Below are 21,762 nucleotides of genomic sequence, written 5' to 3' on the forward strand. Positions count from 1 at the left end.
TGTTCATCCTTCATCTGGATATTCCATTCAAGACAATTGAAAGGAGGAGGAGGAGGAGGAGGAGGAGGAGGAGGAGGAGGAGGAGGAGGAGGAGGAGGAGGAGGAGGAGGAGGAAGAGGAGGATCATCAATGACTTTGAATCAGAGAAAATGGCTCTGAACCATTTTCAGAGAGAGTAGAGAAGGTAAAGATGTGTCTTGTCTACTTTCCAGCTAGATTCCAGCAATCTACCAGTGTGCAACCCTGTTCCAGTCCCTGAAACGTTAGGGGATTTTGTAAGAACATATCTATTTTTGTAGCACAGATGACCTAACTTCCCTTTATCTGATCACTTCACAACTTATAAGTTCTAGTGGCAGTGAATGGTTACTGTTTATAAATAAAGTCACATATTGGGAACAGGCTTCAAATGGTTTTTAGAAATGGATCACTGGAACAAGTGTGTGCTCCTACACAGAATTATGTTTGGCAGGTATAAGGTACAGTGCACACATTGCTGTAGATATGTAGAGACCCTTCAAGTGAGAGGGCTCCTGGCCCCCCAGCATCCACAATGCTTTGAGGAACTCCAACGTCATGGCCATGTTCACATTACAAATGCATTAAGCCACTCTCCCAGAATAACCACATATTCTTGTGCACCAGTAGTATGTAATCAAAGTGCCTTGGTCAAATGGGGAACAACCATCTTAGAAGGCCTCTTTGCTACCATAAAGAGAAGCTGTCATTTCCTTGCATTTTTTTTTCTTTTTAAACCCAATAGTAAAAATTCTGCAGCGTCCTATATAGGAACAGCATTATTATGAATGAAATTGGAGGAACATATCCTCCATCCATGTCCTCCCATGCAACCCACTTACATATGGCCTTGGGTGAAATGTTAGATTAATGAGAAACAGCTCCTGGAGAGCAGCCACATTTTCACAGGGCTAGTCTAGGACTTCATTTCTGTGCTATCAGCCAACATAAATGTTAATTTTCCATGAATTCTTTGATGCCTGTTTGCACTGACATGGCTGACCAGGGGAAATTATGTAGTTTATCCTGAAACAGATCTGGGGCTACACTGAGCTACATTTTTCTCCAACCCTTCCACACAGTTTTTCATTGTTTACCCCTCCTTAACCCAGCTAAGAGCATTATACAAAGAAAGCTTGCTTATTTATTTGTTTATTTATTAGATTTGTGTGCTGCCCAACTCTCAACAACTCCGGGTGGCTCACAACAAACAAAGAAATTACAATAAGATCAATAAAACTGAATAGATAAAGATATGCTGAAGGCATGGGTGGTGGTGGCCAGGTGACAGAATGGTAGAGTGAGTCTAGTCCATACAACTCCTCACACCTTTGTTATTTGCTGGTTTGACATGGAATAAGTTTCATCTGAACAACTGAAGCAGTCACATTTTTTTCTTTTACAAGCTCCTTTTTTGTCAGTAAGGATTGTGTCAGAGACTATTCTGATCAATATTGCTTATAAGCAACTGTTAAATGTAAATAAAGAGGCCATATTTACAAAGAATTGTGGATCTATCTAAGAATGGATTACCGTATACCCTAATATAACTGAACAAAAAGGGGGTTTGATTCAGAAAAATGGAAAACCACAGTCTCTGACACTTCTTTGCATTTATTCTTTTTACCAAATGTCAAAAGATATGCAATATATCAAAAATAAATGTAATCAGTAATAAATGAATATAAAACCATAGTGCTGTATAACAATGAATAAGAAAAATTCAACCTATATTCAGATACCACTCCACACTATCAGTCCAATCCCCGAATACTTATTGAAACAGCCATGTTTTAAAAGGCTTCCTGAATGTTAAAAATGATAGTGTAGCTCTTCTGTTTGGTGGGAGGGCATTGCACAGGAACGTAGCTCCTGTAAATGATGGTCACCTCCAAGTCCCTCCTCGTCTTACTTCACGATGAAGGGGAACTCTTAGCAAGCACTCTCTAAAGGAAAATCTTAGGAAGGTACATTTTATTTGGAACAAATGGTCCCAGAGATGGCCAAGTTCCAAACCATGTAGCACTTTAAAGGGGAATACCAACACTTTAAATTGCACCTGGAAATACAGAATCTCAGTTCTGCTTATAACACTGAAACTTGAGATTTTTTTTTAAAAAAAAAGTGATATTAGCCCTGAAACTGCAAGGAACCAGAGCACTGACCTGTGTAAATGATTCCCAGCATTCCAGACAGCAGTATAAATTTGATTAAATGAATAAATATTTCCAGATGGGGGGAGGAAGGATACACACACACACACACACATTTTATGCAACATAATCCTGGGCAGCTCACAAATAATAAAAACAAAATACAGTAAAATACACACACACACACACACACACACAAACTCCTGGTGTCCCCAACCACAACACATCCTTACACATTCACAAGGAACTTTTCTGAGCTCTAGGGTCTCACTACCCCAAGACTTATGGAAATGTCTCACTTGAATGAAAAAGCTTTCATTTTCTTTTCAGACAGGAATATACCTGTTAAATATCTTATTTCCCATCTAATACCCCTTAAGTGCCACTAATAAAAGATGTATAACTTAGACATTGTAAGAAAGGTAAACAAGTTTCAGGTGATTTATTTTCAAAATATTATCATAGTATAGGTTGTCTTGGACAGCTGTGTTTTCAACCCCCAGATATGAGCTCCCAATATCTAGCATTAATAAGGAAAATGCCTCTGTTTTCAAGTCATAGTGATCACTGACCCTTATAATAAGTGCAGGAACCACTGGTTTTTTTGTGAGTCCATATATACTTAACCAATACTAGAACCACATAGGGTCTTAAAAGTGGTGACCAGCACCTTGAATCACATCTGGAAACTCCCTAACAACCAGTGGAGCTCCTGAAGCAGAGAGGCCATCTGAGTATATTAGGACACACCCATCATTAGGCAGGAGCTGCTGCATTCTGTATCAGGATATTCTTCAAGACTAGTTTCATGTAGATACATTACAATAATTCAACTAGGAGATAACTAGAGCATGAGTGACCAAGAGCAGGGCCTCCCAGTCCAATAATGGTCACAATTGGTGCACCAAATATACAAAAACCTTCCTAGCCTCAGCTGTCACCTACTCTTCAAGCAGAAGCTGGGAGTCTAGAAGAGCTTCAATTTGAATGTTTATGAGAATGGGAGTACACCCCCATTCAGAGGCACTATCATATTCCTCTGGAATTATTAGGTCCACAAACCCAGAGCCATTCCATTGTGGAAGGATTTAGACTGAGTCTGTTCATTTTCCCCTCATTTGACAAGTGGGATGGCCTTCACCCTTATTTGCCACTGAAATTGTTCTACCAAATGATAGTAGTATAAGGCAAATTACGCTCTTCTGCTTTACAAGGACTTGAACTAATCCAGTTAGTGACACATAGTAAGAGAAGACAACACTGAACAATGAATTAAATGCACATACATATATCGCTTAGGACATAAGGTAGAAGTCAATCCAGTATATTCAGGATTGTATATTCAGTACCATGGAGAGCACTCTTGCAGTCAAAGTACAAAGAAATTATAGTAGCTTGTTTGAAAATGTTATACTGTGTGAAAGGACAGTCCTTTGAGTATTTGCATCTTCTCAGATTCTATATAGGGGTCTAAGACCCAAAAATCTTTGCCTTCTCTGGCTCAATGTGAGCAGATATGGGTCTGGGAAATGGGGATCTTGGTGGAAAACATCCTTCAAGGTCTTCTGAGTTATTGGATGAATAGCCTTTCTAGAATTTATAGAATGTACTGTGAGAATCAGGATGGAGAAGTCCATATGTTAAGACAAAGAAGTGACTTCATGTGCTTTCCAGAACTGCAACCATTAGTTTCCAAGATATTAGTCTTGGACCATGATACTTAGAAATTTCCTTTCAGTGTATACTTTATTTCTTTCATATGAATGGCTATATAAAGAACTGTACTATACTTACTTGATAAAAAAAAGTTACTTATTGCCATTGACTTTAAGTAGCTCAGTTTTATCACACAGATTCCATAAGGATGCAATATATAGCTTTTTTTCCTATTTCATGAGTTTTTAAAAAATGGACTCATTATGGTCTCAATCCTATTTCCCATCACTCAGGATTAAGCCTCTTGGAGTGCACTAAGACTTATATCTAACTAAACCCAAAACCAGGCTGTAAAAACATGAGCAAAGTTTTCACTGTTCAAATTATGCTACCGTTTCATTTAAAAGAATGACCAAAGCAAACGTGTGGCCCATATTTACCCAGATCTCTTGCTATTCCTTCCCTTTTTTCTGCCTGCATTAGTACCCACTGCTCTTTCAGTGATGTCATTTCATGCTGCCCTGCCTATTTTTCCAGAGCTGCGATCCTTTGCACATTATCCCATTAACCATCTTCAAGTGAACTCACATTTAGATTACTACATTACAGCTGATAATAATTTAATAACTTATTCTTTTGCTTTTTCTCAACTGCTAAGCCAAGAGGGAATTGTCTGGTGGCTTTCATTTCAGAAACCATTCAACCTTTACTCTTAAATTTATTCTTCCATCTGTGACCTTTCATATATTAATTTTTCTTGTGATTTCTCACATACTGAAAGCACCAGACTCTCCTATGCAAGGTGCTGATCTATTCATTTTCTATGCTACACATTGCTTAGCCAAGTCTTATTTTTCTTTGTTAACTGCTTTCTTTGGATAAGAAAAGAAATTTTCTGTAAATATAATCTCAGTGCCAATATGCTAATATTTGAGGGATGTGAATCTTTCCCCAGATCTATCTGTTTTTATGAAAAGTGATTCTTATATTACCAGAACTTCCACTATTAATAATTCTACATACTTGTGCAGAATTTTGTTTCTATTTGAAGAACTGTATGCATACACAGCCAGATGTGGGAGATTGTGATGGAGGACTTGGATGAGGAGGTTCAAGGTCATGGGGAGAAGCATCTCCTCAGCCCATAGCCTGAGCATGTGAAAGCAAAGAGAATGAGACTGGCACCACCCTAAGGAATTCGTAGTGTTCAGTTGCAGACTTTGGGAGTTAGAGTGAGCCTGGCGAGATTCTGTCTAGCAGGTGTAAGCTAATAAAGTAACTGAGCAATTCCAGAACCATCCCATGGAGTTTCTTGGGCTGAACCTGACATCAATCTCGCCAGACCAACTCTAACTCCCAAACTCTGCAACTAAACACTACAAATTCCTTAGGGTGGTGCCAATCTCATCCTCTTTGCTTTCACATGCTCAGGCTGTGGGCTGAGGAGATGCTTCTCCCCATGACCTTGAACCTCCTCATCCAAGTCCTCCATCATAGGGATAAACTTAATATTTATCTTCTTTTTTAATCTAGTATAGAATATTCTGAAATGTCACTTTTATATATGCTTATTTGCAATAATCAGAAGGTGATCCTTCCTTGCACAGATAGCTAAATATAGCATTTTCCCTGAATACAGTTTACAACCATAAAGGTTACATCACTTTTTTTAACCTTCTCATCTCATAAAATGTGTTGCACATCACTTCTTAATTTCAATTCTGCTTCTTAATTACGAGCAGAACAGGTTGCTTCTAAAATATGTGGCTTATAACAAATGAAACAGCTGCATATCTTTTTATTTCATTTCCCCAGAATGAATTAATGTGTATGTACATATGCAAATAAATGTGTGTATATGTGTGTTCATATCCCTATCTATCTATCTATCTATCTATCTATCTATCTATCTATCTATCTATCTATCTATCTATCTATCTATTATATGGCTATGTTTCCATGCATTTAGTTTCCCTCTAATGCAAAATCTATCAAGTATGTGCAGAATGTGGATGGATGGATATAATGTATATACCCAGTTTAAGAACAGGTTCCGTTCCCAAGGTCTGTCCTTAAGTTAAATTTGTATGGAAGACAGAACAGTACTATTGCATAATACTGTATAAGTAGTATTGTGCAATAAAGTTGAACCACTGTGTATTTAATTTGAATCACTGTGTATTTAACTTAAATTCTGCTACAACAGGCTCTGTTCTTAACTATGGGTCATCTGAAACCCGGACTTTCTTAACCTGAGGACTACCTGTATCCTGTTAATATAATTGTCCAACTCTACTCCATTTATTTGACAAATAAAAAATCTCAATTATTTATTTACCACATAATAGATAAGTATTTAAAACCTGAATCATTACAAGATACTCACAGGAAGTCAGGGGAAGATGGGGTAAGAAGGACTTAAAATTCATGTAATGCAATTTGCTATCTAAAGGCCCCCTCTGTTATTGTAAGGTGATTTGTTCTTGTATAGACGTGAGAATTTGGATTCTTCATTGCGAAAAGATAACTGCAATCAGATGAAACATCACATTCTGTGTATGTAACTATACTAGTGAGTGAGTATGAGAGGTCATATATGTAACATTCTTTGACAAAAAAATGATTAAGTGTGCCTTGGAATGCATTTAGTAGCACAAAGACCTAAGTTTTACAGGATAGGAATAATCAGGTGGATTATTCATCCATATAAAAAGAAATAAAATTGATCTCAAACAGTAATTTTTGAACTATATTTCAGGGAATACTTATCCTTCCTTGTGAAGAAGACAAGAGTAATACCAGTGGATAATGGTGTTATGAATTCCACTAGATACACAGGGATGTAAATAAGCTTCAAATACTTCTTTATGCTCATCTCAAAGAAGAAATGAGCTACTGTATATGACCGCTAAATTCTCCCTGGAAGATGACTCCATTGTTTCCTGGTATTGGTAGTACTGGGTTGGCATGGGGACAAACTGAATTATTTCCAAGTGAGTCTGAAACAAGAAAGCAATGCTTATTCTGAATCATGGCTTTCCAATCACTGTAATTATCAATTCTTAATACCCATGGAAAGCTTTCAGTCTGGGTGGAAAACAATGAAAACTAACAATTGTTACAAGAAATAAAATATTGGGAGGAATAGATGAATGGAATTTGAACTGAAGGAAAAGTGTGGACATGCAGAAGACAGTGAAAAACAATGAAGCCACCAGACCAGGTCTGGATATCATCTCCCAGAAATAGGAACGTCATGGAGCAGGTCACAGGGAAGCAATTCATCAAATCACGCTAAGTCCGAAACAACGGCTACCTAAGCTACATAACAGACAATGAAAGGCTGAAATGATGTGGAAAGGAGTGTATGATAGACTCTACTGGCAAAGGATAAAAGAAAAAACTGTACAGATCTCTCTCAGAAGACTCCCAATTTGTGCATACAATCATAATCTATGGATCACAGTTGTCTTCCCCAACATATGCACATTACCTGATCAATCTTGTAGTGATCTTCCAGCCACACTGACTTGGCTGGACTGTGCATCTACATGCAATACTCAAGCAATTGTAATTAACAAAGCTTTTGTAAGTTAATAAAGACTCTCTCTATATATTGTGTGCTTCCTTGAGCATCTTATCGTTGAGTACGATTCTGAATCTCCATTGAAAATATGTGAATGTATCCACTAATAAATTCCTCCCCTCTCTGTTGTCCAAGTCTGCACTACTAAGCCTCAGCTGCTCCTATCTAGCCCCGTAGGGTTAGACAGATCACAAGGAAGGTGAGCTGCATGTGTGTCCCAATGGGGAGTTTGAAAGAGGAAAATAATGAGTGAACTATACACAGAGGAATTTGTAACAGGTCAGGGTTGTGTGTAACCCAGGTGCATGCCTTGGAATATGCCCTGAAAAGCTGTGATTCTCTAATGAATGCAAAGGAGCCCTTCATTTGCCAAGTCAATGTGGAAAGTGTTCTCTGAAAGTAGATTTGAAAAACAGTTCAGATAGTTCAGAGAACTGAAATGGTACCTTTTGTGCCTCAAGGCTGGGTGGTGAGTAATTCCATTAACTTCAGTGAAATGAACAGGTACACATTGTTAGCCTTATAGATAAAATTAAGAGATCTGTAACATTTTTGTTTCAGAAGACTTTCCAGGACAAGTTAAAAAAAAGTAACTTCAGAGGGACAGTGTCTATCACTCTCAAGACACAGACTCATATAGATTAATCTTGGGTTCACTAGACTGCGTTGAGGATAGACACATTATATTCTCTTATATATTGCTTTAGAATATGTATGAATAACACACATGTGTTTGTAACTTAGCTATAGAATAAGACTTGGCTGGAATGGCCCTCCATGAATTCTGCAGAAGGCATGAAATAGGTCTTGCCTGCATCAGGAAAAAGAAAGGAAAATGACGGCAGAAATAAAAACATGTATAAAGAACAGGATTCTTCTGCTTTACATAGTATACAGAAAAAGGAAGTTGTGGTAAATTAGACTAACCAAGAAACAGTTTTGGAAGGAAAGGCTCACCCAATAATTTGCCTCCAATCCAAAATATTCCATAATGAAGCTGGTTTCTGAGCAGAGCTGATAAACTCTGATAGTTATGTTATCATCATGATCATCCTTGTTTTTGCTGTTGTTATTAGAAAGGGAATGGGGAATTGGGTAAAAATTAGGGGGGGAAATCACATATAAGCAAATGAATGATAACCATCACCAGCCATTATTTAATATGGAAGAACAAATCAATGAGTTGAATTCTCTCTTTCTCTCTCTCATTCACACACACAAGGAAAAGATATCAGATTATCTCAAACCGTTACATAAAATCTCAGATTCTACATGCACTGTTTCACTTTCAGAAAACTCTATTTGTTTAAGGATAAACAAAATTCTTCAGCTTTAATGCCTTGGTTTTAAAATAAAGTGATTTAAATTCCTAGCTACTTAGGCTGCAAAAGGTGTTCTACTCAGAGAACAAGATTACTGCATAGATCAATGACAACTGAATCACATTCATAGTTCAGTTGACTTTGCTCATAAAAAATAAAGATTTATTCATCATTTTACAGATTGTGTAACAAGAACTGTACAATTCAATGTAATGGGATAATGAACACCCAAATCTATTAAAATCAATGGACCCATTCTGCTGAAAATCAATTGCTCAGGATGGGGAAAGATATCCAACTCCCCCCCCCCCCCCACAACACAACATAAATAAGAAGAGTGAGGCAGTCTACTTTTGACAGATGGCAATGCCAAGAAATAGGAAATGAATCATCACTCAGAGGGGAATTTAGAAAAACAAAACAAGTTCAGCACTTTAATGGGAATAACAAAAAGCATTAAGCAACAGCAAGCCCACCAAGTCTTTGGGGAAGGAATGATTCTCAGTTTAACTCAGCTACAAATGTGCAGAGACTATCCAGTTTTATTTGAAATCTGAATTCCAAAAATCGAGTCCAGGTTGCTTCAGAAGTGGTCCGGTCTGATTAATACACAAATCTGGACCAGTGTTTGGGGGGGGAAAAGGAGTTTAATTTAGAAAAGAAAATAGATGTAACTTTTTATTCCCCCCCCCCCCTTTGCAGGCTAGATCAGTTACAATAGGACAAAATTTCCAAATTTTGTCAAAACCAGTGAAGGGATTTTCAAGATACATAACTAAGATTTGAGGGGAGTTTTTCTGTGTAGGTATACATAATGGTAAAATGGTGATTCTTTCTTAACTGACCATGATCTTTCTACCACTATGTTTGATCACACTGATTAATCTGTATTGAATGTAATGCTTCTCTCTTCTCTCCCCACCAAATACTTAATGAAAAACCAAGATGGCACAACTATTGCAAACTCATCAATAGTAGCAACTTCACTTAACAGGCTGGACTGGAACAAGCTCACAAGAAAATCCAAGAATTTCTGATAAGTAATATTTATTTTAAAAGTTCCAGCTACTTATGAAAAATTTCAGAAACGGATGTGATTCAAGAACAAGCCTTATATAGAGAAACAATGTTCAAACTGTCTTCCATTTCTTTTTCTTTCCTGCCATAAATGTTTGGGGGACTTTGATTCCCACTTTTCAGCAGGCTGGCTTGTTTCCATCTGCTGCTTGTTTTTACAACAGTCAGATTTACTATCATATTTTTTTCACTGACCATTTGAGAATACCTATTTAGTAGCATTGCAGAGCTCTGAAACAAGCAGATAAGTCTGCTTTCAGTCACAGCTTTCACTGGCTCTAAACATATCCATACAGACACCCAAAAAAAACAATTTGTACTTTGCTTTACTGATAAGGTATGGCAATGGGACTTATTTTAGGTTCTCACAGGAGGAGGATGGGCAGATAGAGAATTGTATAAAGGGAGAAATCTTCAAACATGGCCAGAATGACATATTAATATCAGAGAGGATTCTGGGGAGAAGTTGAATAATGGAGGTTCTGATTAGCAACTAAAGGCTAAAATGAGTTAGACAGCTTTGTTGGCAATTGAAGGTGGACTTTTGGTTTATTGGTTTCTATCCAAAGTAAGGCTGGTTGGTAAATCTAACCTGAGCAATTTGCACTAGTTAGGATGCTTAGTAAATCTGTACGAAGACTCCCAAAAGCATCAAGGACAAAACCTGGGGAGAAGAATGATGAAGGGGAACAGCATCATGGGGCACTCATCTAGATCACTGTTTCTCAACCTTTGCAATGTTAAGATGTGTGGACTTCAACTTCCAGAATTCCCCAGCCTGCTTGCTGATAATCCTAGGGCTGGGATGAAAATGAATGGAAGACAGATCAAAATCTGCTACCAGCTAGTTGCCAATCAGCTCTTCATTCTGAGAGTGGATAGTAAAATGCCAACTAATTTTGTAAGTCCTCTCCTTATTTACCTAAAGTGGTAAATGAGAGTAGGACTAGGAATTAGGAACTGGGGAGAAGAAGGCTCGTATGTTAGGAAGACACATAGGTTAGGGTGTTTACTTAGATTGCTTTTGAGAACAAATGCAAGCCTAGAGGGGGGAAAAAAACAAGCTTTGTACAGGAAAAATGAAAGGGCTTGAATCTTCTCACAACATTTGGCTGAATGTCTTTCTGAATGTTTCTAAATAAAATGAAAATAAAAACCCACCGGAAAGCTGGGTGGTTCTGGCTGTTTCACTCAGAAGATGCCCCCACTGACATCGAGTTTTATGAAGGTCCAGAAGTGGGATGAAATGGGTTCAGATCTACATGAATAGCATTTCCTACCCACTTCATGTCTAATACAAGAAAACCTATTCAAAGTTATCCCTTTCCATCTTGGGATATGGACTTTGGCTAAAATACACCCATATTACTAATCAGCCATTCAAGAAATTGTATTCTTCTGACAAGAACACATTCATTTTTGTTGATAAATGTTTGAAACCTACAATATCATTTTTGAAGATTTCCAAATAATGACTCCATTCTCTTATTGTTAATGGTTTACATGTCATTAATATAAATGAGTTTTGTTGAAGGGAGATGTGAAGGATAGAGGAAATTCTTCTCAGCAAGAAGAAGAAAAGGAGAGGAAGAAGAATAAAACAATTTGTGGAAGTTATGAAAATGTGAATCAATAATTCACAATCTGTTTAAAAATAATAATTTAGTCATTCCTCAATAATCCCATAGCAGCCTTTGCAATATTTCTCTCATTGTCTGTGCTAAAGAACACATAATGTTCCTCAACTGAAAAATCCAGGATTAATTTTAACCAGTATATCAATGCAGAATTTGGAATTTTTTTAAAGACACAAAGCCATCTACTTATAAGTAATGTATTTAGCTACCTTTGCAGAGCTTCAGGGCTTCCAATTACACGGTGACTGAGGATATAAATTATGAGGTTTGCATTAATATGCTTTATTTATTTCTTATACTAAGTTAAATATAACTTCAACATTCATATTTCAGTTGTAGAATATTAGCTTGAATAAATTCTTCATAAGTAGACCAACATATAGTATAAGGTCTAGAGATGGCAAGAGAATAATCAAATACACAAGTTTTATAACTGTTTTTATTTGTTTTCTTGTTCATTGGTTATCTGCAATGGTAGAGTCATATATTATTGTTACAAATGAAGTGTGTGTCTGTCCATTTGAGTCAGTCTTGACTTCTGGCAACTACTTAGACTAGTCCCTACAGTTTTCTTGGCAAGATTTCAGAAGCGATTTGCCATTGTCTCCTTCCTAGGGCTAAGACAGAATGACCTGCCCAAGGTCACCCAGCTGGCTTTGTGCCTTAAGTGGGACTAGAACTCAGAGTCTCCTGGTTTCTAGTCTGGTGCCTTAGAAAATCAGCAGTGTTTCTTGTGATCTCTTCAAAAATACAACAGAAAAAAAGAAGAAGAAGTGGAATAGTAATCCTGTGGAGTCCTTGGGGTTCTCTGAGCTTGGTTCTTTCCTTGCAAACATCCATTACCTGGCTGAACATCTGAAGATGTTACCTAGCTGGGTAATGAAACATTTGCAAGAAAAGAACCAAGCTCAGAGAACCCCAAGAACTCCACAGTTCAACCCTGAGCTACACATATTCACCTTTATTTATAGTAATCCTGTCAAATCTGCAATTGTTCAGCCAACATATTTCACAAGGAAGTTGTAATCTGCCACCCACTTCTGATAACCTATATAATTTTTCATTTGTCCAGCCTTACAAATAATTTCAAAGGAACAAGTGGAAAACCATACGCTGGAACCCAAAGTTTATGAAAACTATTATCCAGTTGCAAATAATCCTTTTTGGGGCAAAAGGCCTGAGAGAGATTTTGCCACACTGTAGTTTCTCTTAGAGGGCACCTTCGAAACTTATTTCAGTTGGGTTCAGGCCTGGTTTATGATAGGCAAAAAAATTACCTTTATTAGAAGGAGAAAGTATATGTGTCCATGTTGACTTTCCTTGGCCTCTCACTTTTGGTATTTTGATATCCTCCTGGAATGGCTTTTCAAGATTGAGATAGAAGATTTTGTGACACTAGGCCTATTCTCAGAGAGGAACACTGGAACAGTGTGCCTTAGCCTCTGGCACTTATGTTATGGGCTGTCACAGGATACAATTTTGTCCTCAAAGTATACATTGTGGATGGATGGCTCACTGTAAACTACATCCACCCCATGAACCATTTTACAGCCCCCAGAATTGTCTCCTAAAGTGCAACTACTTTAAGCCCATTCTGCATTGTGTATAATACAATTTGTGGTTTTTACTGAATTGTGGCAGCAAACCATTAATATGTGAGTTGACACAAGCATGAAACATTTAAATGAATTAAGTTTTTAAACATGCGTTCTCATATACTTTTCTCCTAATATACACATTTTGCAAACAGTTTTCCTGATACATACTGTTTTTTTTCCAAAGCAATGTCCTCCAATATATTATCTTTTTGTATATTATTTTCCACCACAGATAGATTTTTATGTGCACTTATCTCCAATATTTACATTTATTTTCATGCAATTTTATCCAATATATGCATTTTAGTATGCATTCATTTTCTTGAAAACTACATTGAAAAATTCAGAAAAAGAATGAATATGGAAAGATAACTGTGCTTCAGGTCATACATTGTTTTAGAAACTAGTACTGGGTATGTTTTCATTAAAATTCAACTCAAGCAAGATTTTCTTCCATTCCTGTTAATCATAAACAATCTAAAGCTTAATCTTTAGATAATAGTATCTCTGGTAGGATTATAAAATTTCATTATGCCAATTTCAATCATTCTTTTATTATTTATAATTTTTATGTGAAAAAATTGCTACGGAAGGCTGCCAGTATGAGTAGAGGAGCTGGTTTATTATTTTATGTATACTGTTTCTACTAAGAAATATACTTTTATACATTTTATAACATTATAGAAGATAATTTTTATCTATGGGGAGAAAGGAAGCTGGGGAGTCATCCATAAGGGATGGAAGACACAGTCACTTAGCTAAGTCTTTCTTCTGTGTATCTGTGTAGAATGACTGTGAATTTCAGAAGGATTATACATTGTTTGCTTTTTGGAATCTGAGACAAAGGCATTATATACAGGTGGGATCAAATTCTCCAAACAGGAAGTGGAGGGATTCAGGAAGAAGAGCTAGTTTGGTCTAGTGGTTAAGGCTCCAGGCTAGAAAGCAGGAGACTGGGAGCTCTAGTCCCACCATAGGCATGAAAGCTGGCTGGGTGATTTTGGGCCAGTCACCGAGCTTGGCTTAGAAAACAGATGGATATGTGAAAGCCTGCAAAACCTGCAAATCCTATAGAATCCTGCAAATCTATAGATATGATCCACATTCTCTTCTGCAAGAGGAGAAAGGTGAAAGCAATGAGTTTCATATGCAAGCAAGACTGCCTCAGAAAAGATTCAGACAAAATAGCTGAATCTAGTTCAGAGGCCACTGTCCTTCTTAAGAATGGTAAAGTACTTCGAAAAGAAGATGTAATCCCTCTAAAGACCATTTTCCATTGTTGTAGAAAGTCATAGAGATGTTCTTGGGGAGATAACTGTTGAAAAAACATGTATTAAGCCCATAAAGCAGAGAAAGCTTGAGAGAAAAGTTCAAGGTTCTCTTACTATATCCATAAAGTATTCCTCCAGTCAGACTGGTGGAGTCTGTTTCCTGACCTGGCCTACCTCAAAGGGATGTCAATTGCCCCTTTTTGTAGAAATAATAAAACCTGCTGCCATAATTCCAGAGATGCCTTAGTAGTGAAAGGTAAGCTTGATGTGGAGTTAGCACAAAACTCAGTATGGTAACTCCAAGAAATAATTGATAGAATCAAAAGGTTGGAAAGCTTAGAAGCAAGCCAGGCCATTCCCTAAATGATCAATATGATGGAACATCTAGGTCAAAGAAGTCGCTTTGACTCTTAAGACTGGCATGCAATGGTTCTGTTGTGCTAAGCTTATTGATATAAGTTGGACATAAAATGATATGCTCTTCTATTTGAAGATGATGGACTTTGGTTTAGATATGATTGTGATCATGGATAGTAATAGGAGGGTACAAAATACAAAGTAGAGTTGCTGCAGTCCCCATTTTTGCACTGCTAGACAAGCTTTTGAACCCTGTCCAGAATGTAATGGATCATATTGCTGAATCTCTGGGGGAATGCTGTTCCACAGGGTAGGTGCTGCCACTGAGAAGTCATGACTGGGGTTCAACAAGATCATGTTGTTTAATAGAAGGGATGTGGAACATGCCCTCTCTACTAGATCTGGTGGGGCAAGCCAAAACAATGGGAGAAGGCAATCCCACAAGTAGCCTGGCCCTGTGCCTCACAGGGCTTAAGTGATAACCAACACCTTGAATTGCTCCTGGAAGCCTACTAGGAGTCAGTGCAGCTTGCAAAGCAGCTGTATTATATTCACATCATGAGAAATGCCAAAAACTGTCTGTGCTGCTTCATTCTGAACCAGCTGCAGCTTTCAAGGGCAACCTCTTGTAGAGCACATTAGAGTAATGCAAAACGGAGGTAACTAAGTTATGAATCACTATGAGCAAGGCCTCCTGGTCCAGGAATGCGCACAATTGGTGCACAGGATGAACTTGTGCAAAAGCCTGGCTATGGCTGCCTCAAGCCAAGAGCCCAGGAGGATCCCCCAAATTTCACACCAATTCCGGGGAAGTACAACCACATGCTGAGTTGAAGATGGAAAATTCCCAGGCTGGGGAGTCTTAAAACCCACAGCCAAGAAGTTTAAATCTGCAAATGGATTATCAGCCACTGGGCTTAAACTACCTTTATGATTTAACAGAAAGAAGAGGACATTTAGCTTTGGTGATGGTGAGCAGCATTAAGAGTTAATATTGCTGAGTTTATCCCCAGCTTTCCCAGTTGGGTAAGAAGGCATGATGGTAAAGGGTGGGACTTCTTACATTTAAAAGGAATGATTACAATGACCCTGTTTAGTAAACATCTGTCAGTGCTTACAGTGTCTACTCCATGATCTTCATTAGCCAAAAAGGACACAGTTTATGCCCACCTGAGGAGGGCATTTTACTCTCATGATGCTGGAACTTGTGAAATGGGGCCATGATGGCAATACAGTCAAAAGCTGGATGCTGTAATAGCAGGGGAGGTCTTCTGACAATATATTTAAGGAGCTTTGAAAAAGGATCAAGAGAAAAGTTTAAACATTTTAAAAAATACAAGAAGAAAAAGAAATAAGAAGGACAATCAGCTCAGTGATGAAAGAGCTAATGCTGTGGTGGTAAAAAACAAATTAAAGAGGTTCTGAAGTGGCCACAATTAGTTGTATGGGAAAAATGTGGGACTCTTGCCAAAAATTCTCTAAGTTGTAGAATGCTCCAAACATGGCTATATGCAGGCATATAACTATGATAAAGAACTGTATTGATCCATTATATATAGCAGAAGCTGATTGGCATGTAGCTGTTTTAATGTGTGAATAGATTTTAAATGCCTAAAATAAGGCAAATAAGATGTCAGAAAACAGCAGAGGAGCAAGGCTGGGTCAATAGACAAGGTAATCAGCACAAGTAGATAAAGTCAGCAAAACTTGAAGGTTATAATATGGGTTGTCAACAAGAAAATGGTCTCTGATTGTTGCAGAGACTGATTACAAGGAAAGTTCACAAGTAAACTTCTCAGCCTGTTATGAGAATGCACTAAAAAACTCCAACAACAGACAATGCTCTCATATCAAAAAGATATTTTGTCACAAAACAGTGTATCAAGGGCAACAATAACAAACACAGCTTTCTCACAACAAGAGACAAGTTTCTCGCAAGTTGCAGAGAAAAAGTATGGCCCCAAACTGCCAACAAGATAACAAGACCTTTCCCAGCTGTGAAAGTTCAAAGGAGGCTGCCAGAAGTGTAAACATTTGGAGTTCTCCAAATAGGAATATCCCTGAAGTAGCTACACACACAGCTAAATGTCCACGAACTGCACAAAGATGGGTCATGTTGGTTTCATGATTGTGCAAGCATGAGACGGGTATATCAGCAATACACAGAATATTATTAATAATTTATCTTTTATCATGGACTTACGTCTGGATCGCAGATCCAATCTCTGTGGATCCTTGATCACTCTGTCCTGCTTAGGAGTAAAATTACAGCAAATTAAAATTGCATGTAACAGTATTTCCTCAGTGTGGATTTTGGATTAATTTTCCCATCACTGTTATACTAAGGTCATTTTGTTCTTATTTGGTATTGGATTGCTTCCATGACCTCATTAGGATGGGCTGAATAAAAAGAGAAAATAAAAGAAGATACCTGAAAATTTTCAGAAAACTGAGCTACTAAAATGATGATAAATTATTCCAGACTTCATTTTTTGCAAACATGATAGCTATGGGAACTCTTGTGGTACCACAAGCATTTGAGTACGTGTATTTATGCTTTAACTTTGGTGATTTCTTTCTCTTGTTTAATCCATTTTTCCCCTTTGCTTGTTTTTTATAGAAGGCATTCACATTTTTTCAAAATTATTATGGGTTTTTATATATTTATAAGATTAGTGATGTGAGGAAAATGAGCAATATTTATTTAAACATTTTGGAGCTGTCTAAATTCTTGTTTAGCTTAGTTTTTTTTAACGAACTAACCAACAGGCTACTGGTAGTAGAATTGAAATATTGTGATCCAATTGCATTTAGACATATGAGTGTGCAATTTTCAGTGGTTATAGTTTCCTTATAAAATAATTATGCTGCTTCAGTAATTTGTGCTGGGCTCACCATGTTGCTAAGGATGCTCTCTCAAGGCTGAAGGGAGTGTACTTCCAGACTAGGAGTCTGTCCTTGACAACAGGTACAAGAATTCCTAGTGATGGTATGAGGGGCAATCTGTTTTCTTAAATCAAATATGAGTGAAAGGTTCTCAAATGTTTTATCTCCAAGGAAACCTTTCCACAATGATTCATTTACTGAGATGACTTTGTTCATCTACCATGTAATTCCTACACATTACTAAAGATTCTGAGGAGAATATTTTGGGTATCATATGGGCCATGCTTACTGATCCTTGCCATTACCTTATGCAGATTGAAGAGTACACTGTAGGAGATACTGAAAACTTCTGAGCGTCTGTGAATTGCCAGGATAAATAAATAGCAGCTAATAAGCTGTTGCTTAAAAGTATGCTGGCTGGCTTTTCTGAGCTTCTTATTCAGTTATCCTTAATTTCAATGGGACCCCGACATTTCATGAAACAGACTAAATTCAGTTGTCTAAGATTTCTTCACTTGTTTCCATGTGACACAATTATGTAGGGCAAAGGCTGTTCTCTGCTAAGAATGCACCAATTTAGCTAGTATCCCATAATTCTTTGGAGACACAGAAGCGACTGCATTTGTATCTGGCATCTTCTTGTTGGCTGTAAAAGTAGAGTCTTGTTTCCTAGGAGTAAGCAAATTGCTGCTTTATTATAGGTTTTTATATTGTTATAAATAACATTCAGTTCTGTTTCATAGAACTATTGAGCATCTTGCTATCAATGTGAAGAATTACTGAAGTTATGGCTGTAGAAAAGGGAAATTTGTCTCCACTTGCTAATTCAGAACAAGATGCTGTGTCTCAACCTGATATGCCTTACGGGTTGCTATAAAGAAGAATTGCCATTACACTGCATGGAGATTCTGGGAGGAATGATGGCTAATAGCATTGTCTAATTATTTGCTGCTGTTGTTATAGTACTGTACTTGTAACTTCTACGGCTTTTAAAATAGTACAAAAATAGACATGCATGGGAGCATATAAAGATACATTGCTATTCCTTTTCTTGAAATAGGGATGAGGTACAGGAGGGAAGCAATGTGTCAGGAAAGACAGAACCTGAGTGGGCTATTTAAACCCACTTTGCTTCCAAGAAAACTATTGTAGTTTTATAATAAAACAATTCCAATATAGTTAACCTGGTCTAGTTCCAACCCGGCAAAGAGTCTGGTGCAAATTGATTTAATGTACTGTAGAATGTTTGTTGATGAAGACAATTGGATGTTGCTTTGTATTATAATTTGGATAAGAAGCATAAATACTGTAGTTATACACACTACTCCAAACCAAAGGAGAAAATTGGAAAGAAGTCGATTTTGTCTTGAATGTCACTAAAACATTATGAATCAATAAAATTCATTTAATGATGGCTTTGGCAACCTCACTCTGCAGAAAAATTGAATCTTGAAACAGCGCCAAAGTTTATGAAAAAGAATTGAATATGTGAGTTATCCTCTGTGCAATTTGGCTACAACTGAGTCTGTGAACTGTAGCTGGAATCAGGATGGATTTGTGACTGGTCATCTGGCCAAACATTCTTTGATATTCAGGCAATCATTGTAATGTCTTCATGGCTGCATCACATTGTGTTAAAGCTGTTCTACTTTAGTATGTAGCCATCTTGTCTGTTAGAAATAATATCTATTTCACAGCTATAAATTACCAATACCTACATTTGAAAACTTGTTTCTAGTTTCACAGTTGTCATTTCATCACCTGACTGCAAGTGGGTTTGAATAAATCTCTCATACTCATAAATGAATCTCAAAAGTGGAACATCTCTATCAACTCAGGTCTTTTTTAAGGAAGCATTTCTCAGTTATTTAGTAAACAAGTGACTTAGGCTCATGTGTTCACAGGTCCATATACTGTATATGTGTATACATAACAAGTAGTCATCAGAAAGAATTAATAGATGTATGACAAACTCTTGACAGTTCATCTTTAGACAGCAAAGGATGACATAAATTAGTTCACCTTTAGATAGCGAAGAATGACATAAATTAGACACTTGGAAAAACTGAAATGCAAAAACTGAATGTAAATTATTAAATATTAATAAGAGTAAATGATGAAAATAAAACACAGAAATTTTTTTAAAAAGTGCTTCTTTTAGAGCAAGATTTGCTATTATAGCCAAGCCACTTCAAAGTAGCCATTATCTGTAAATGCATACTTAACTTTGAAATGGATTGGGTTTTTTTTGCTAGCAATAGAAAATAATGGGGGGGGGGGACACAAAAAGCTAGGCTGTATGGAAATACATTTTGCTTCTGGGTGGGGGGAACTAAATATGACACTGAGACAACACTAAGCCAGAAATAACCACAACACATTCCGGCTTAACATGTCATGTCAAACCAACCACTGAATTATTTTGCAAGCGTCATCAAAAAATCTTATGTCAATAAGTCTGACACCTATTCTCAACCTCAGATCAATGTGCTTAATCAATTTAACTTTCAGTTTCTGATTTTAAATTCTTATATATTTTGGTACAGACAACATACCTACCAGATTTCAGTTTTACAAATGCAGAGAAATTGCATGTATTTCCAACAAGTTGGGGACAAGCAATCTTATTTTATCCATTAAACCATTAAATAAGACACCATTTCACGAGAAGCGGGTGTAAAATGGTACCATTGTTATGGACAGATAGCAATGCTTTCCCCCCCTTACTCCGATTTTACTAACTCATGTTCTTTTCATTCTAAAAATAATCTTTTTAGAATGTCAGCAGTTTGTTCTAATGATAGAAAACAATATATGACCAGGCCATAAACTATGAGTGAAGAACTAAAAGAGATGTACAGGGAGTCATTGTGTTCCACAGATAATATACTAGAGGTTTTAACTGAAAATGCATCTACCTCAGATCAACTTCGCTCTGAGATAGAAAGTTAGTAAAATAATATCTGGACTGAACCACTACCATCACCACCACCACTACTACCACAAAATTCACATCTCCACATAGGAGAAGGGGTTCATGCCCTATAGGTAGGGAATGTTTTATGTGGCAAGGGAGGAAGTGGTGCAAAACCTTGCTTATATAATATTGTGATATGGCTCAGATACACCTTTTCCATTTCTGTGTATATAGGATACAGTCTAGGGTTCATCAAGTGACCTTGCCCATGACAGTGGATGCTACATCCAAAGGACTTGGGGCATACTGTGAAACAGAAGTTTCAAAATATCTGAAGCTATTGTTCTCCCAGTGCAACCCAATAGTTTTTATCACACCAAAGAGCTGTAGTAAGCAGCTCATCATGCAATGTACATATGGAAGTCCACCCAAGTCTCTTGAGGTCTTGGTTACAAAATCTTTACCTGCAGACAATACTTATTATCAGAGTTGTATTAGGAAAAATATATATGTCATAATAATGTAGGTTTTGCAATGAAGTGTCACAGAGTGTTTTCATACCTTTATGGCAGTGGAAGCAATCTGAATATGATGAAGTCTTCTCAGGGTGCTATCCCTGTCAATAAAGTAAGAGGCTGCCAGTTGGTGTAGTGTTTCCAGAGTCACTGTGGTACTGTTAATGCTGGGATCACTTGTTTCTGATCTCTTACTCAGCTTCCGCTTGTCCACAAAAATTGTGAGAGACTCTTCTCCTGTGCAAGCAATGACACAAAAGAGTCAAAGAAGTTTACAGAACTCGACTTTATGTATTTATGTATTTATTTGTTTGTTTGTTTGTTTGTTTGTTTATTTGTAATTACACAGCTAGCAGTAATCCCATGCATCTCATTTTTAAGGAAATGGTTAGCGGGTAGGAACTCTGGCACCAAAAATATCTAGGTAGGGGTAAGAAGACAAATTTGTTTAGTTTGCATTTTGAACAAATCAAAAGGCAATTGTCCTTTGGAATTCACACTTTTCTCTATACTACTTTTCACTTTGAGACTACTATTGACACTACTAATCACCAGTCAAAATGCATACAAAAAGAAGTATTCAAAGAAAGTGTACACAAAATGTCTACATTAATTAAATAATGTATCAATAGCTTTCTATTATAGAATATCCATTACAAAAATGAGCATATGTGATAAAGATGGACACTAAAAATGTGCATTCATATACATTAGGATAATTTGTTGGAGTGTTGTTGTTTTGCTTTGTGTCACAATCTGATGCAGACAT

At 37.1% G+C, this 21,762-nt stretch overlaps 1 protein-coding gene across 2 annotated transcripts in view; it reads right to left on the minus strand.

Annotated features, from left to right (window-relative positions):
* Nucleotides 1-21,762, minus strand: part of BRINP3 (BMP/retinoic acid inducible neural specific 3) — a 234,879-nt gene that overhangs the window by 68,991 nt on the left and 144,126 nt on the right. For both annotated transcript variants that reach the window (XM_088153501.1, XM_088153502.1), the window contains one exon: nt 21,040-21,230. In XM_088153501.1, the coding sequence (XP_088009627.1) occupies nt 21,040-21,230 (191 nt within the window). The remainder of the gene's footprint in view (nt 1-21,039; nt 21,231-21,762) is intronic.

This window comes from Python bivittatus, unplaced genomic scaffold (assembly GCF_059951505.1).
Source record: "Python bivittatus isolate LINGU-HERP-01145 unplaced genomic scaffold, Pbiv_v1 ctg000700_np1212, whole genome shotgun sequence".
NCBI classification, from domain to species: Eukaryota; Metazoa; Chordata; class Lepidosauria; order Squamata; family Pythonidae; genus Python; species Python bivittatus.